At 42.4% G+C, this 16,808-nt stretch overlaps 2 protein-coding genes across 4 annotated transcripts; one reads left to right on the top strand and one right to left on the bottom strand.

The window, feature by feature from the left end:
- Positions 1-1,160: 1,160 nt before the first annotated feature.
- lyar (Ly1 antibody reactive homolog (mouse)) lies at positions 1,161-5,307 on the bottom strand. The gene is made up of 8 exons (XM_073468916.1): positions 4,832-5,307; positions 4,594-4,708; positions 4,394-4,501; positions 4,194-4,274; positions 3,403-3,742; positions 2,939-2,992; positions 1,606-1,691; positions 1,161-1,440 (listed from the first exon to the last, which is right to left on the bottom strand). Exons 1-8 carry the CDS (start codon positions 4,951-4,953, stop codon positions 1,303-1,305), a joined length of 1,044 nt encoding a protein of 347 aa, XP_073325017.1. The 5' UTR covers positions 4,954-5,307; the 3' UTR covers positions 1,161-1,302.
- Positions 4,861-10,449, top strand: zbtb49 (zinc finger and BTB domain containing 49). 3 transcript variants are annotated; one of them, XM_073468915.1, is made up of 8 exons: positions 4,861-4,939; positions 5,958-6,158; positions 6,259-7,385; positions 7,496-7,542; positions 7,631-7,704; positions 8,067-8,149; positions 8,358-8,519; positions 9,305-10,449. In XM_073468915.1, exons 2-8 carry the CDS (start codon positions 6,007-6,009, stop codon positions 10,054-10,056), a joined length of 2,397 nt encoding a protein of 798 aa, XP_073325016.1. In that variant the 5' UTR covers positions 4,861-4,939; positions 5,958-6,006; the 3' UTR covers positions 10,057-10,449. The 3 variants fall into 3 exon arrangements, with proteins under 3 accessions (XP_073325016.1, XP_073325015.1, XP_073325014.1); XM_073468914.1 differs by lacking the exon at positions 4,861-4,939 and adding an exon at positions 5,517-5,580; XM_073468913.1 differs by lacking the exon at positions 4,861-4,939 and adding an exon at positions 5,543-5,628.
- Positions 10,450-16,808: the final 6,359 nt, after the last annotated feature.

The raw sequence follows: 16,808 nt of genomic DNA on the forward strand, positions 1-16,808 counted from the left end.
ACCATTCTGGTTGGGTTTTTTTTGACTGAGATTCAAACAATAATTTAATATAATTAACATAATGTAAACGTAACACAAGTAGAGAGGATCATAAAGTCAGTAAACCGGCTGAATAATCTCCATTACATGTCAATCTAGAGTTAGCTAGCATTTTTTAGCTAACAGGAGCACTAGAAGCTAATGAGAGCTACCAAGGCTGAAGCAGTGAAACTGAGTGTATTGAAATGAGCAAGAGTACATTTTATTACTTTTGAAGTAAAATACTTACTTACAGTACATACATTCTTCCTTTAAAATCCAAGGTACCCATTTATTTGAAGACATCCTTCAGGTAACTCTTGCTGCCGTTAAAACAAAGTGCAGGGGTGAAACTGCCCCATATAAAACATATGGCCCCACAGTTAATCCTGTAATATCTAATGGCAGATAAAGCATGTTGAACTGTTGTTTTGCAACAGTGAATACAGGTTTAGTTTCGGTGTTTCTGAGTATCCTGTGGGGTCTGGATTAAAACAAAAGCATTAAGTTATACTGAGTCCCACTGAGGACTAGAAAACACAATTTTAATACTAGCAAACTTGAGTAACAGCTCGACTAATACCCAAAGTATGCAATATACAATTACAGGTAAGCAGTGTAATGAATGAGCATCTGTGTTAAACCTGCTGGGATTAGCAGAGCTTCATAAAGCTGGGCAGATTTCCTCCTGTAGCTCCTCCTGTGTGTGTGTATGTGTGTGTGTGTGCAGGGTAAAGAGGCAGCTCATTCTAGCAGCTGAAAATCAGACAGCATTAAAACTTCACCTGAGGCTGACACCAAGCGTCTTGCTTCTATGGAGCTTCTGTGTCCCTGGCCAAATGAACCCCGTTCGGGGTGCCGAGGAATGTGCATTAGCTTCGTCCCGTGTGAGAGTCAAATTCACCTCAGGTGCACCTCTCCCGTTTCCCTTCCCCCACTCCAACATCCAATCCCACAGATAAGGTGCCATTTCCCAGCCTTACCGTGGGCTTGGAATGTGGAACAGAGCAGCCGTCTATCACAATTGTCATTTTATACATTAAACAACGCTGACACGTTGTAAGGTAATTTGTAAGAGTCTTATTCGTGCTGACTAAGCCACTGCTATCACTAAAACAACTGAACAGGAACAGGACACGCAATTCAGTTATAAAATCATTTAATCTTTGAGATTGTCACCTGTACAAAAACATCCAAGGGAGCAGAACAGACAACAATGATCTTCATATTTTAAAAGTCTATGAACAAAATACATTTCATGCGAGACAGATGAGATAAACGTATCTACTTTACAAGTCTAACTCGGTCCTTCAAAACTTTAAATTTGGGATTGTTGCTGATCTTCTTGTTGAAAAGTGCTAGCACATCCTCCTCCGTTTTATAATTTCCATCACCAGTGAAAGAGTAGTACGCTGCCAAAACCTGTAAATAAGATAAACAAGTTTTAATATCACATTGAACCAAGATGACTCAAATTCTCCAATTAAATTTACAAGAGCAACATACTGGGTCTATAGGTCAAATGGAGTGGTATACAAACAAAGAACTACAGAGTCCACAGAGTAATTAAATCACTCCATGCCTCACCTTCTTCCTGAGTTTCTTTACTGGCAGTTCCTGGTCAGACGATGCTCTCAGTACTGCCTTGATTGTTCCCTTCCAGTTGAATTTGCCTGAAAGTTAATTAGAAACATAAATTAGCTGCTAACCGGAGGGAATATTCACTAGTGGTGGGGGAAAATATCTTATACGAATCACAAGTCTCTCTCGTTAGACTATGTCTTGATGAAGGGGAGTCAATAATGGGAAATTTAAAACCCAATTCTCGACATTGTGATTAAAACAACTTTGTAAAACCGGCCATTTCTTATGGCTGAACCAACTGGATGGTCAAACGTAACATACATAAGCGTGTGTCGTGTTAACATTCTAAGCAGGGGCCACTTAATTGTATCCAATTAGACATTTGTGTATATTTTTCTAATAATTTAATGAATTATTGAGTAATGGCCAAAAATGTCTTTGGTGAGGTTATTGAGATCTTCAAACTTTGACCACCAAAATCTAACCACTTTATCCTTAAATCCAAGTGCACATTTATGGAAAATTTGAAGGAATTCTCTCAAGAAGTTCTTGAGATGACGCATTCACAACATAATGCATCCAGCCACTGCTATCGTCAGCGCGTAGGCATAAAAAATAATAATAATCAAAAAATCATGTATCAAATTCAAAAAGTTTGATGCGTTGATAATAGTTTTAAAACCACATCATAGCAGTCTGAATCAGAATTGAATTGTGAGGTGCCCAGACATTCTCACCCCTACTAGAGCCTCGTTTCCACTGAATGGTAAGACTCGGCTCTACTCGCATTGCAACAAGGGCAAGATTCTGATCATCATAGCGACACCACGCGAATCTGGCTTGTGACATCATCTTCAACGCGACACAAACACAGGATAAATGGGAGGATATCAAAGTATTGGTTGTTAGTTACTGGAAGGAGACAAACGTTTCAGCTGACTGCTGAAAACACATGAGCGGTTGGGAAACCCTACAGAGGACAGACGGGAGGATTCTGGTTGCTCTGTGTCGTGCAAGTAACTATTACAGGGATGATTCTCTGACCAATCAGTGATCTGCAGTGTTTAGGCTCAAACGTGAAGTATCACCTTATCACATTGCATCTTGGACCGATTTGATACCAAAAAGGTACAAGGTACTTATCCACATCTTTTACACTAGAAAACCAAAAAAGAGCTAGAAGAGTCGTGTCAAACTGTACCATGCAGTGGAAACAGGGCACAGAGGTCCATTTCCTCACTGTCAACAGAAGAAGCAACACTGACCCCTGGTGGCTTTCTCCTTTTGCACCATTACAACATTTCTAAAAGACGTCAATCAAAGTCAACCATCTTACCTTTAGGAACGGCTTGATCCTCAGTCTCCTCTGACTCCTCTGCTGCTTGGTCAACTGAAGGAAAGGCAATGAAACAGTTACATATGAAGATAAATACTAACACATGTTATAACATTTAATAATAATTTTTTTTTTTAAAATGGCCGTATTAATGAAGAGGATATTCCAAACACAACATAAGAGCACATATGAGCACATTTGCAATAGAGTGCACTATCCGAGTGTATTTGAGCACTTACATAAAATCTACTAACATGTTTTAAAATAAATCATTTAAATTTTGATCTACATTTGGTTACCAAACCAACTCTGCAACGCTACTTATACAAACATTAAGCCATTCCACTTTTTCATTTCATTATGGAAATTGCATTCATTAAAAGACACAAAGCTGCATAACTACTAATAACAATACATGGCATCAAGAAACAGATCCTGGGTCAACCTGTACAGAACAGTTTTACCTGTCTTTTTTTTCTTGCTGGATGTCTCATTGTCAGCACTGTGCCCATTCTGCTCTTCATCTCCATTTTCCTCTCCATCTTCCTCATGCTTCCTCTTCCTGTCCTTCTTTTTCTTTTTGCCCACCCGCTCTTCTTCTGGCTCCTGTGCAACTGTCTTATCGGCACCTTTCACAGCCTTCCCATTCTTCTGCTGACGAGCCTCTTTACGCTCACGTTTGTTCAGTTTCTTCTTCTTCTCAGCATCTGGATGGACATTCTGGTTTTCATTTCCATTAGTGTCCACCTTTACTTCAGCTGCTGTCTGTTTGGCTTCTTTAGTCTCCTGGGGGGCTTCAGGAGCCTGTAAGATAATAGGTGGGCAAGGATTGTCAGGGATACTGAAAACATGTGAAACTTGTGACAGAATTTATTACAGCAAGACAGGAGAAGGAAGAGCAGAACTACATACCAGCCATATAAATGGTGTAAGAAATACTTGAAACCTTGGAGGTTTGACCAACTGGCTTCTAATACATGCATTACCATTACGGCAATTATTAATTAAGTGAACACATTTGCATTTACCAATAGCAAAACTGTTCCAATAGCAGACAACCTAGATATGATTTCAAATGGGTATGATCATTTAAATACTATCACGTTTTGAATTAAGTTCCTTCTGGTTTGAACTTAAATCAACTTAAACTAGTTTTTCACCATATCCGCCCTATAATGACACACACTGACTAATATGCACAGAGAAGCAGTCAAACAAACAACAATACGTGTAACCTTTCAGCAGAGCAACTTACATTGTCAGCCGCATTTATGATATCCCACACTTCATCATGAAGACTGGTGTTCGCTATTTTAAGACTGTTTCTCATCCAGTTCTGAGGAAAGGAATCAAAAATGAGAAAGGATTAGTTTGTGCACGCAACACATAATTCTTTGTCACACAGTGTGATCAATATAACATGATTTTGTCAGTGCAGACTGGGGTTATACCAACCTGAAACTTTGCCTTCTTTCTTGGGACGTTATCATAGTTACTGACTTGTCTGAGCACATCCTTTAGCTTTGCACTGACTCCAGGTTTGTTCATGGCTTCATGGACTCTCTGCAGGAGAAGAAACAAGTTAGAAAAACAACTTTCTTTAAGCACACATGCAGAACTGTAACATCAGTGGGCATTGCTTGGCAGCATTTTACCTGGAGCCACTGCTGCTGTTTCACATCTCCTTTGTTCGCCTTAGCTTCGTAGCCTTTGCCTCCATACTTCTGATCCTCGCTGATACATTTAACGTGGTTCTTGTAGTCATCACCCCTGTTTTAACATGCACAGAGAAATGACATAGCACGCATGGAGCACTGAGAGTCTGGTGGCTAATGCTAAGAGGATATGTTAGCCTAACTGAAAATAAGAAGAAAGTAGGAGCTCGGTCGTTACCAGAAGTCTTTTCCACAATCGATGCAGGACAGCACCTGGCAGCCCCGGCACATGTTCACATGTTTATCGACCTGAGCTTTTTTCAGCGACTCACCACAACCGTTGCAGGTGAAGAACACCATTTTAACGACACGTCTGCTTGACGAGGCTGTAACTTTGATAACTTTGATACAACCGGATCTCCTAACGCACCTAAAAGTCACTATGGTAACTCAACCGAATTTGGTTTAATTCTCGTGCGAAAACGAGACCCGACCGTCCGCAGCGCTGCTACGAGCTAATGTTCACCAAACAAAGCTAGCTAACGTTACACAGAGCTAGCAAATGTGATATCAAAGCGTATAAAGGCTGTTAGCCGCGATGTTTCACTCGTTTTGCTTTTCCATGCGTATCAACTTTTTCAAAACACACGTGACCACACCGACATTCGATAGTTACAGTAAAAGTGTTCCGTGTAAAAATGCACACGAACGAAAGTTCCGACCAGGGTGGAAACAATACAAAGTTACAAGTATCACGTTTTTTTTCGTATTCAAGAGCCAAATACGTAAAGCGACTTTAATTATTGCAGCAAGTTGACTTGGCACAATATGTTACACCATAATTGCTTCTAAATATCAAAAATATGCATTCATTTAATCTGCTTCACGTTTAGGCTGCGCGGAATACGGGTCGTACCCGGAAGTGGGGTGACGTTTTTACACTCGAAAAGTGACCCATCATCCAAAGAAAAGGTGGACACCTCAGGTGTAGGTTTGAACTTATCCTATATGACAAACGTGACTGAACTTTAAATGGTGAGGACTTACGCTCCCGGTTAAAGATGTCACTCTTGAGGGATTTGGCGCTGCGTTAACTCACCGTTGCAACTTACGGCTGTGGTCGGTTAGCATAGCCTTCCTAGTTAGCTTGTCAGCAGTTTGTGTCCAATTTTTGCATGGGTGGTCTCGTAGCTCAGACACAGTGGATCCTGCGCGGTGGTTGAATTATATACATAAATATTATCACCTGAATAGTGTTGCCAGCACTTTTTAACCTGTTTTTCAAAGACTAACCAGCCAGAGCTATCATTAATATCTCCTGAATGCGAGGTTTGTTTTATAACATGATGTGTCCCCTTTGCTAGTTGCCTTGATGGAGAAGTGTGAGCTGAGTGGTCCAGCAGCTGAGTGACCATGGACACCCTGTCCAGCCACAGCTCCTACCTGCTGCAGCAGCTCCAGGAGCAGAGGATTCAGGGGCTGCTCTGTGACTGCATGCTCGTGGTCAAAGGTGTCTGCTTCAAAGCTCACAAAAATGTCCTGGCTGCTTTCAGCTCCTACTTCAGGTGCCTTTATGCCTTCATATATTTATTTAAGCAAACATCAGCGAATACGTAATTATACTCTGCTAACGGCATGTAAAAAGTACAACTTTGATCTTTCCAGGTCTCTCTTCCAAAATTCCCCCAGTCAGAAGAATGAGGTTTTCAACTTGATCATCCAGGATGTCAGTGGCATTGGTCAAGTATTGGACTACATGTACACCTCCCATCTTGACATCAACCAAGATAATGTTCAAGCACTCCTGGACATTGCTCAGTGTTTGCAGGTTCCAAACATTCAGAGCATGTGTAACGCTTTCCTCAAGCCTTGTCCTCCACCAGTGGAGATCCCGTCATTTTCCCTTCCAGGCATGCTGAGCTCCGAGCACGACTGCCTCTTGGGAAGCGGTCTTCCCCATGATGTTGACCTCCACTGTCCATCTGAGACCCAGAGGCCTGGCTTCAGCAGTGACGTGGACCATAGCAAAAGGATGCCTTTTTCTGTGCCTAATAGCAGCTCAAACTGTGACGCAGCCAGCGGCACTCACGCACCTGTTGAAAAACAGCTTGTCCATGGCTACAAGCTGCGTAACTTCTACAGTAGGCAGTACTTCAAACAAAGTGCGCTTCAGACTAATAGTGCCGCGTCAAATCAAGGCCCATGCCCGTTGGTGCTGGTGGAGGAGCAGCAGTGTCAGCTCGGGGTCACCCAGGGAGGTAGCCACACTCCGGTATGCTCAGGAAACACCGTTCAGCCCACTCCTCCCTGCACATCTGCAGCAGTTGAAAAGAACCCTGTGTCCTCTTTAACACCGTCAGATAACTTAAACACCCCCAACTCTAACTCAGCAGACTCCATGCTCAACAAGCCAGTGCGGCCAAAGAAGGCCGTGTACCTGAAGAAATACAACTACCTCCGGTCTCAGAAGGCGTTGGAGGAGATGTTTGCGGAGTCAGTCAGTGAACCCGTTCTCAGCTGTCCCAAAGAGAGCCATCAAGAGGAGTCTGTCGTACAGACTGAAGCTTCAGAAGCTCCCATGGAGGGCCTGAATGCAGACAGGGAGGAGGTGACAGAGACGCCAGCAGAATCACAACTTCCAAGTCCTCCACCTGTGAACCAAGAGGAGCAAAACCCGAAAAGTGTGCCAGAGCCGCCGCAGCAGACAGGACACAAGCAGTACTGTTGTGAGGTGTGTGGGAAGATCTTCAAACACCCGAGCAACCTGGAGCTGCACAAGCGCTCACATACCGGTACTTACTGTTTATAAATACCTTACAATCACACACGATATATATTTCAGTAATGATCGTGATTTAATTGTCACAAAATTTTCAGACTCAAAACAATATTTTTGTTGCAGGTGAGAAGCCCTTCCAGTGTAACGTCTGTGGGAGGAACTTCTCGCAGGTATTGTCTCGTGTGTTATTCAGATAAGCCACAGTTATCCTTAGATGGGGAAATTATATTGAGGTATCTAACGGATTTTGTTTTACAGGCTGGGAATTTACAGACACATTTGCGACGACATTCTGGAGAGAAACCATACATCTGTGAGTTATGTGGTAAAAGGTAAGGATGCTACATGTTTCCATTTCCCTCATTTATATTTCTGTGTAGGTATTTTGACCAGTTTGTTGCTTATTGTATGTTTCAGTGTCCACCTTACTAAGAAAAATTGCTTGATAGTTTCCAGAACTAGGCAATCTACCATGATTTTGGGTATACCAATAATAAGTTTGCTCTTTAATAGTAATGTCTTTAACTTACATGTTGAGACAATAATAAAGAATTGGTACTGACTGACTAACTGAATTAAAATAGACAACATCTGACTTGAGGCCCTAGTGAAATGGTATTTTCTCAATGTAGCACAGCTCTATAACACACACACACAGTTGCCTATAACTTAAATATTGATCTGTGTTTTCTAGCTTTACTGCATCAGGGGACGTCCATCGTCACAAAGTGGTCCACACAGGAGAGAAGCCACATCTGTGTGATATATGTGGTCGAGGTAAATGTCTGCCCAAAGCAAAACCAACTTTTCCATTACTTCCTTAAGCCATCTATACGTAGTTCTTACCTAATGGTCTCATTCTTAAGTCAAACCTTTACAAGTGATTTATATTAGCTGCTTAGTCCACAGGGCCTGCTGGAAAATTGTAACTCATTTTGAATTAAAAGACTGGTGTTTTATTTACTGTACTTGTCTCATTGCTCAGGATTTAACAATTTGAGTAATCTCAAGGAGCACAAGAGGACTCACGGCACAGACAAGACATTCACATGTGACCAGTGTGGGAAATCATTCAACACGCACAGAAAGCTTCTGAAGCACAAGGCTCGCCACGTTGGGGAAAAACCACACAGCTGTGCCACCTGTGGTAAGGAACAGTCTCAGTCAGCGTTATTTACATTGATTCAACTGTGGACATGGCTGAAAAAAACACTTTTCTTAGGTTAAAATGATTTGTCTGTTGACAGAAATTAAATCTGCAGATATTTTGTAGAGATGCACAATATGGATTTTTTTCAGTTGATACCAATACCAGTAAGATAACTGAAATTTTGATTGAAATTTGATGCTAGTACCTTGGGATAAATAAATTATAAATAGGCACGTTTTAACTATTGGACACTTTATAGACAAACTTATTAAACGAGAAAATAAAAGGCAGATGAATCAATAATGACAATAATAACAGAGATCTAACCTGTGTAAAATTATCCACGTCATGTTCCTCTAGCTTTAAATACACATGATGGACCTGTGCCATGAGGAACCTTTTTTGGTCATCACACCATGTGCAAATTTTAACTGCTATTTTTGTTTAGTGTATGTTTTTCATACTAGACTCTCTAAGCATAAGATTTTTGTGTTAATCCTGACTGTTAGCAGTCTCTGTCAGTTTCCTTATCCTTACAAACATTCAGTTTTGTGGGTGTTACCTGCTGTGGAGTGAATAATGAATCAATCTCTTTAGAAAAATTATTTGGCGACAGATAGATAGATGCATAGAAAAAAAAAGCATAAAAACGCATGAAAGCATGTTGTGAACCCCATGAAACTTCCCTTAGTTTTATATATTTGAGTATTTTTTAACCCTTATTATGGACAGTAATTATTGCATAGTGTTTTTCCCTCAATATGTCTTCTAAATGAATGCAGGGAAGTGCTTCGTCGGCTCAGGGGACCTGCAGCGTCACATACGGTCACACACTGGTGAGAAACCCTACATCTGCAACGCCTGCGGAAAGAGCTTCACCCGCTCTGCCCTGTTGAGGAGGCACAGTGACATGCACTGTAAGGGGGCTCCAGCTGACAGCCCGGTCACCGACAACTCTGACCCACCTCAAAGCTCAGATGGAGCGACCTCGTTCCCCAAACCCGTCAGCCACATTAAGCCTCACGCTGCAGCCCGTGAGCAGCATTTCCCCAGCGTGATGCCCCATGGAGGGTTAGAGAAACCCTCACCGTCTCCTACTTCACCACCACAACCAACACCACATGTAGAGACTCCACCTCCCAGCATGCACCTGAGCCCAGCTTCTACCCCCACCCCACTTCCAGAGCTGCGCTCGCTGGTACCCCATCACCTCCTCTCCTCCAGCCACCAGGAGAGAAGTGCAACCCTGGCCGCCACAGAGCACATGAAGCTGGCCAAAGCCCACCTGTCTCAGGAGGTGGTGTACGGTCCCTATGTGGAGAACGGGAGTGTGTCAGTGGAGATGGGCAGAGGTCTGGTGGGGAGGCCCTACCTCCTGCCTCCTACAGACAGTCACTGCAGCTCGCTTACTACTTCTAGCAGGCCCACTAGTGGGTCCCACAGGTCCAGTGAGGGCCAATTTGTCTCCAGTGTCACTCTGTGGGGCCTGGCGATGAAAACTCTGCAGAATGATAACGACATGGAGCAGCAATAGACTGTTGATTCTTCTACCGATAAGCACAGCAAAGCCAGTTCTGTGCGCTGTTCACTGATGTTCACTTAGTTGACTTTTATTGTTACCATCTGGCTCTTTATTGGTTAAACCTGACTTGTCACACAAAGATGCTTCGACAAAGCAAACATGAGATGAAAATGCTTCCTAGTTTTTCTGAAATTAAATAAATCAGGAATCAACTTGTGTCTTACAGTAGAGGGATGAAAGCTACTGTTGCGCTGCTCTTAAAGCTTCAGAGGGTGATGCTTCTCTGGGGTGTGTGTATATACTGCACTGCACTTTAAAATGTGAACATACAGACCTATTTTCAACTATCACTGTCAAATTTTGATCTAGTATACATTCATATAAGAATAAAAAGTGTAAATCTTATTTAATGTGTTTGTTATTTTTATTCATACACAGGACAACTACTCTTTCTACACTTTTATTTTTTTTATCAAGGCTAAGTTTTCATCATTTTCATTTTCTTTAACTGGCGGACAAGTGCCAAAGATATTTTCATCGCTGTATCTGACGCCTATTTAATTCAGCTCTAATTAGCTGTCAGGCCCGTTGAAAAAAATGCCTTTTATTAGAACAGTCGCTGTGTGTTGAGGTCATAATGAGACAAGATTTACACGTTTCTGAATCACTGATCAGTACAGTCGTGTGAGATGACGTAGGTCCCCACCATTGTAGAAAATCAATATGATATTTTCATGTATTATAGGAAACAGTATTCACATAAAAGACATCAGTTGAATATTCCAAAGTTAAATGGGTTTTTGTGTATTATGTATTAAGAGCTTTAGAGAATATTTTCATATTTAAAACCATGCACTGAAGGACTTTTCTGAGCTAACAAGTGTCACATTGTTAAATAGACTGCAGAGGGAGCTAAAAACCAGGTTTTTCTGTCAATGTTGGAACGTGTCAAGAAATGTTTGGCAGATAACATCAGGTCATGTCACCAGCTTGGTGTCAACAGTTTGTGTGAAGTATAATGAATCTCTGGCAGGACTCACAAGCTACCACTGACAAATTTTATGGCAACACGATGGTGTGTTATGTAGCAGCTGCGCACTCTGACCAAGTGCCTGAAAGTATGAACATTGCTTAAGGCACTGATCTGTTTTTTATGGAGACAGAGTATGTTGATGACATAGTTGTCACAAGTGAGATTCACACTCAGCACACATCTGGTGAACACTGCACCAGTAAACATTGTGCAACATCACTGCAGCATGGGAGACTTGTAAACAGTGCACTGAGTAGACAGCATTCTAGATAGGCAGCTGATAATTGGCTGTCATTGTTGCCTGGCAACACATAGGCCAAGTCTGTTATCATGGTGTTCATTCTCCACCGATGGACAAGAGACACACTCCGGGCAGAAAGTGTGCGTGACCCCGGATGCTTCACGTGTGTATGTGTGTGTGTGTGTGTCTGTGTGTGTTCACACCACACTGAGAAATTACTCAAAACCCTGCAGAGTCCGAGCATGTTGTCACTTCACAGCAGATACCGAAGTGTGAGTGTGAAGGAAAGCCTTCTGTCCTTCACAAGTTGGTATCGGAGGAGAAATGCGTTGATCGCCATCAGGCTTCAATAACAAGCCTGTTCCTGAGGATCTGCAGTCTTCATCACAGGAAAAGCCCCTTGACACACATCCACCGGACAGTTGGTCTAATCACGAGAAGTAGCAGTAGTGACTCCAGAAATGTATTATGCATTTCCATGACGTGACAGACCTGAGGACAGATTGTAAACATGACAAAAATGGTCAAGATATTCTGACTTTTAAACTCCCAGTACCACTACATCAAACACTTTAAGTTCAGAGCTCATCAGACTTTCTTGCTGGGTAAACCCACCCACCCACGTCCCTCCAACTCCTCCACCAACAGTGTGTAACAAAGGCATTCTGTTACAATTTTCAAGTTTCCAAGACCGAGATGACACTATTAGGTGTAATTTATTAGTATCAACAGAGCGCTCCAAAACAATCAGACAAAAGAACCATTTCTTTCTACACTCCATCACACAGAGAGAAACAACTCTCTAATAATAAATTATATTACTGTACTTATTTATCACATATAATTCAAATTTGTAGAAACATTCTACAGTAACATGTAATACCTTTTCATTGTCATTATGTAATTCTGAGTAGACTATACAGCACATATACTGTGTGCACATAAAACTACAAATGTAGATAGGGTGACTTATCGCAACGCGTTTGTGCCATCTGTACCACAACCCTGTACAAACAGTGGTACTCTGTAGATATAAGAGGCTCATTCTACGGTAACAAAAACAGAATGATTCTTGTTTTAGGGTGATGACACGTTAATGACAGCATAATTGCTCATACTCCCAAATCCTACACACTGAACCTTCATATTTGCAATTTATTAGCTTGCTGTCTTTGTGTGTACTTTTATATCTGTAAATTAGTTCTCTTGCACTTTGTGAAAGCGTTTGACATGTACATTTTCTCCTGTTACAAAAAAATTAAAAAGCAAAATTAAGCAAGAACTTATCACCATAATGGGGAGAAATGAGGGGAAATAATGTTCCAGTAAAAAGTAGGACATATCTTTATCTATCTCATACCATAACCGTATCTGTAGAAGACTGTAATGAAAGCTTATCACACAAAAAATCTTCAGCATACATTATATTACATTCATATATTTATTTCCGACTAGAAATTGATGAGCGCACATCTGAACTAAAGGAAATTCAGCAGGTTTTGATAGAACTAAAACAATTTAATTCAAAGGGGCTTCTTGTGCATTCATTACACGGTAATCACCACACCAGAGCTGCTATCTGTCACCAGGATGAGTGACTTTGAGGGGGAATTCTGTCTTCCCATGACCCCCTCTCTCTCTCCCTCTCTCCCCCCATCATGCTGAAGTTAATCCTGATTATGTACGCCGTCTAACTGGTGCAGAATGAGACCAGGGCTAATGCCATTTTACCCAGAAACATTTTCCAAAGCTCGTCTTTTGTTTCGGTATCTAATCATGTTTCATTGCTTTGTGTCGGTACAGGCATATGAGGATAGGTTTAATTAACACGCGGGTGTGAAATGTATGAATCCACCCAAATTCGGTCGACTGTGACATGTCTCTGCAGAGAAGGAGCGGGGAAACGAGCAGGTTCGCCTCAGCATCCGTCCACGTGTTCACACATCTGCTGTTACCTGAATGTGCATCTTTGACACAGACAGTTGTTTAAGATTATGCTCATGTGATTTTTTTTTTTTATTCTAACATGAAGCACCCCTCCACCTCTTCATGCTTTAAATGTCATGTATGGTTTTTTTTGCATCTGCATCAGATGTGGACATGCTCTGGCAGCGGTTCCAGCCGAGCAGTAATTGCTGTGGAGTTGCGGCGTGTTGCATTGTTGGATGAGATGGATAAGTGGCTGACCTAGTCTCTGCGCTATAATTCCTCTGTGTGTCGCACTATGAAAGAGGCTTAAGAAAAGGAGAAGAATGGCGATTGTTCCCACCATTGCTCTGCTGTCTTGCTCTACTCTGTTTCTTACCGCTTCTCCCTCTGACTCAGATGGTACCTGCTTAGCTCCATCTGCTCAGATTTCCCTTTGAGGGTGCCATTCATGCAACACATAACCAGACAGGTGCTATTATAGCATATTGTACCTCTCACAGGTTAATTTGAAGTCATCGTCAGGCTCACCTGCAATGAACACAGGGATCTGTGTGATGAGGCTTTGCGGCTAGAGTGCATGCATCTCCATGCAAATATGCACACACGGTCATACCCTGCATCTTTCTCCCTGCTTATTATCTACTGCTCCACTTCCTATCGTTCTGTCTCTCTTTCCACACACACACACACACACTGGCCTTTAGCTACTGTACGCAGGTGTGCTCTTCTCTGGATGCTCTGCAGTATACTTTCAGTTTATCGAGATGCGTTTAGACACCTGTCAGTGTGTGTGTGACAGGTTATTCTCTGTTTTTTTTTGTCCCCCCTCAGGCAAGAAAATGAGGTCGTTTCAGCACGTTCACATACAGTAAAGCCTGGGTTAGGTAGGAAACAAGGAGTTGCAGCCAAATCCATAAAGCTGGCTGTCCACATCCATGATGCCAGTTGTATTTCGAAATATTACAGGAACACATTGAGGGAAAGCTGAGAGATAATTGGCTATAACTGAGATCCCTTCAGGTGCTTTGTGTCTGTTGGTAGATTCGTGTTTCCCAGCATGACTAAAGATGTGGCAGCAGCTCTTCACCACGGGTGTGTTGATAGTTACTTGAGCGTCAAACTGTCAAATAGTCACAGACAGGATAAAGAGCCAAAGCCAACACAGGAGAGTAAAACAGAATTTGAACGTGCTGAAAACGATATTAGTAAGAGATCGTTGACCTTTTGACATTTTGGGAACTATTTTCATCTGCTTTGTTAGTTGAGAAGATCGTAATACATGTCTCTATGTTAAATAAGGAGCTGGAGCCAGGAGACGGTTAGCTGAGCGGCAACGTGTTCATGAGTGAGCTTAGGCTCATTTATGCGCCCTTTCTGTACGAAAATAGACACGTCCGTTTCAAACGTTGTAACCGTCACTGCCCACATACATACATATCGGTCTCACACGGACCTCCACTTTTCCTTCGCCACCAACTCCAATCTCCTCCCAGCTGTGATGTAGTAACTGTTTGTCTCTTAAAACCTTTCGCCATCTCACTTAACCTCTCCTCGAAAAGGTTCTGCCATTTTTAAGTATTCTCCCTCCTGTCCTGTGGTCGTGTATCGCTTGAACTATTGGCTACGCTGCTACACTGCCCCCCCACGAGTACCGGAGGTACTGCTCCGTTCATCTGTATCTGTAAGCTTTCAGAAAACTTGCAGAAATGCAGATGAAATGAACGCAGAGTACGGACGGAGTCTTCTGTCTGTAATTTCATTTCATCAATGTTTTCTGAAAGTTTACGGATACGGACATTATGCGTATCTGACATTGAGCATAAATGAGCCTTTAGAAGTGCTGGTAAACAGATCTGGATCACTATGTGTTCAGTACTGTGACTTTGTTTGTTCAACGCATTTTTGCTGCTCAAGCATCATCTATCACCCGGTTTCATGCTGCCATTACGACATACCGCCATTCCGACATACCACTATTCCGACATGCGAACGTCCCGCCATTCCGACAAAGTTTCGTCCCGGCATTCCGACAAGGCTAACCATAACCCTCAACCCGTAACCCTAACCCTTTTAAAAGATTTGTCGGAATGGCAACACGTTTAAAAAAGAAATAAATACCAGCATTCCAACCTTAGGAGGCAAAAAATGTCGGAATGATGGGACGTTTAATTAAAGGTTTAAGTGTTGCCATTCCGACAATTAGGGCCTAATGTCGGAATGGCGGTATGTCGGAATGGCGACTGCCTCCCCTGTCACCCTCATGAAACACAGGCTGATGTTTAGCACGTCATCTTTAAAAAAACGTAAACTCATACATGATCATGTCGTATCAGTTTGGTAAAACACAGTAACATAATGAACATTTCTTCATGTAGAAAGAAGAAAGACTCACTCCGGAGTAATAACGTCTCATTTTTTTACAAACTGTGCAGTCAGGTCAAACGACAGGCCTCCGTGAAAGCCAGAAGATGTGCCTCGGCCCATTATCTGAAACAGATCCTGACTAAAAGGATGAAATACACATGAGAGACTCAGTTCTTCTTGCTCAGATCTTTTTGATTTCCTGTGGTGCAAATAGCCTATTAGCCAATCAGATCCAACGATTCCCTAATCGCATGGACAGAGCCCTTCAGGCAGGGAGCGTGTGTGTGTGAGAGAGAGAGAGTGTGTGTGTGTGTGTGTGTGTGTGTGTGTGTGTGTGTGTGTGTGTGTGTGTGTGTGTGTGTGTGTGTGTGTGTGTGCACGAGAGAGAGAGAGAGAGAGTGTGTGTGTGTGTGTGTGTGCACGAGAGAGAGAGAGAGAGAGAAGGGGGAAGGAGGCAGTGGAGGGAGAAAATGAAAGAGTAAAAGCGAAGGAACGATTGGAGAGATGTTGTAAAATTAGCCACGCTGTCAGAGCAGTTTGCACTTGGCTCCACAGGAATTGTCATCAGTGTAGCAGCAGACTCAGGGAAGCCCCCCTCGCTCTCTATCATCTTGAGCGCAGTGAGAGTCAGGCTCTCTCTCTCTCTGCCTCTCTCTCTCTCTCTCTCTCTCTGCTTCTCTCTCTCTCTCTCTCTCTCTCTCTGCCTCTCTGCTTCTCTCTCTCTCTCTCTCTCTCTCTGCCTCTCTGCTTGGACAGACTCATTAGATGACAAACTGCCCCAGCTCTTCCAGGAGACCTGGATAAAATCAGCATTCAGACAGTCAACAATCACGACACAGAGTCACCTATATGTGTGTCTATGTGTGTGTGTGTCTTTGTGTGTGGGCATGCATGAATGGAGCCTGCCTTGTTCCTGGCTCTCACAGATTGCGTAATGCAAGTCTCCACAAAGTGAGTCACGTTTCCAGTGGGGTAAATGTTGTAGTTTATTTGGTAGGACTGCTGCTGTGGAGTTCAGAGCCCAGGAAATGAATTCTGTTTATAGGAAAAGTTTGACTGTCAGGACACACGCTTATTCAATTTAAATATAGAGCTATATATAGAGTGTTTCCCACACTGAAATATTCCAAAATATTCCTTTAGAGCCAAAATCACACTTTTGTCATAGCATAAACATGACTGCTTGTAGATAAAGGA

This window comes from Pagrus major, chromosome 6, assembly GCF_040436345.1.
Source record: "Pagrus major chromosome 6, Pma_NU_1.0".
Classification (NCBI taxonomy): Eukaryota; Metazoa; Chordata; class Actinopteri; order Spariformes; family Sparidae; genus Pagrus; species Pagrus major.

What these genes read in the sequence shown, in the direction of transcription:
- lyar (XM_073468916.1), bottom strand. Translation starts at nt 4,953, where the DNA reads ATGGTGTTCTTCACCTGCAACGGTTGTGGTGAGTCGCTGAAAAAAGCT. An exon ending in AACAGCAGCAGTGGCTCCAG is followed by an intron (nt 4,502 to 4,593) that starts GTAAAATGCTGC and finishes CTTCTCCTGCAG; the next exon opens with AGAGTCCATGAAGCCATGAA. An exon ending in TCATAAATGCGGCTGACAAT is followed by an intron (nt 3,743 to 4,193) that starts GTAAGTTGCTCT and finishes ATTATCTTACAG; the next exon opens with GCTCCTGAAGCCCCCCAGGA.
- zbtb49 (XM_073468915.1), top strand. Translation starts at nt 6,007, where the DNA reads ATGGACACCCTGTCCAGCCACAGCTCCTACCTGCTGCAGCAGCTCCAG. An exon ending in GCACAAGCGCTCACATACCG is followed by an intron (nt 7,386 to 7,495) that starts GTACTTACTGTT and finishes TTTTTGTTGCAG; the next exon opens with GTGAGAAGCCCTTCCAGTGT. An exon ending in GTGGGAGGAACTTCTCGCAG is followed by an intron (nt 7,543 to 7,630) that starts GTATTGTCTCGT and finishes TTTGTTTTACAG; the next exon opens with GCTGGGAATTTACAGACACA.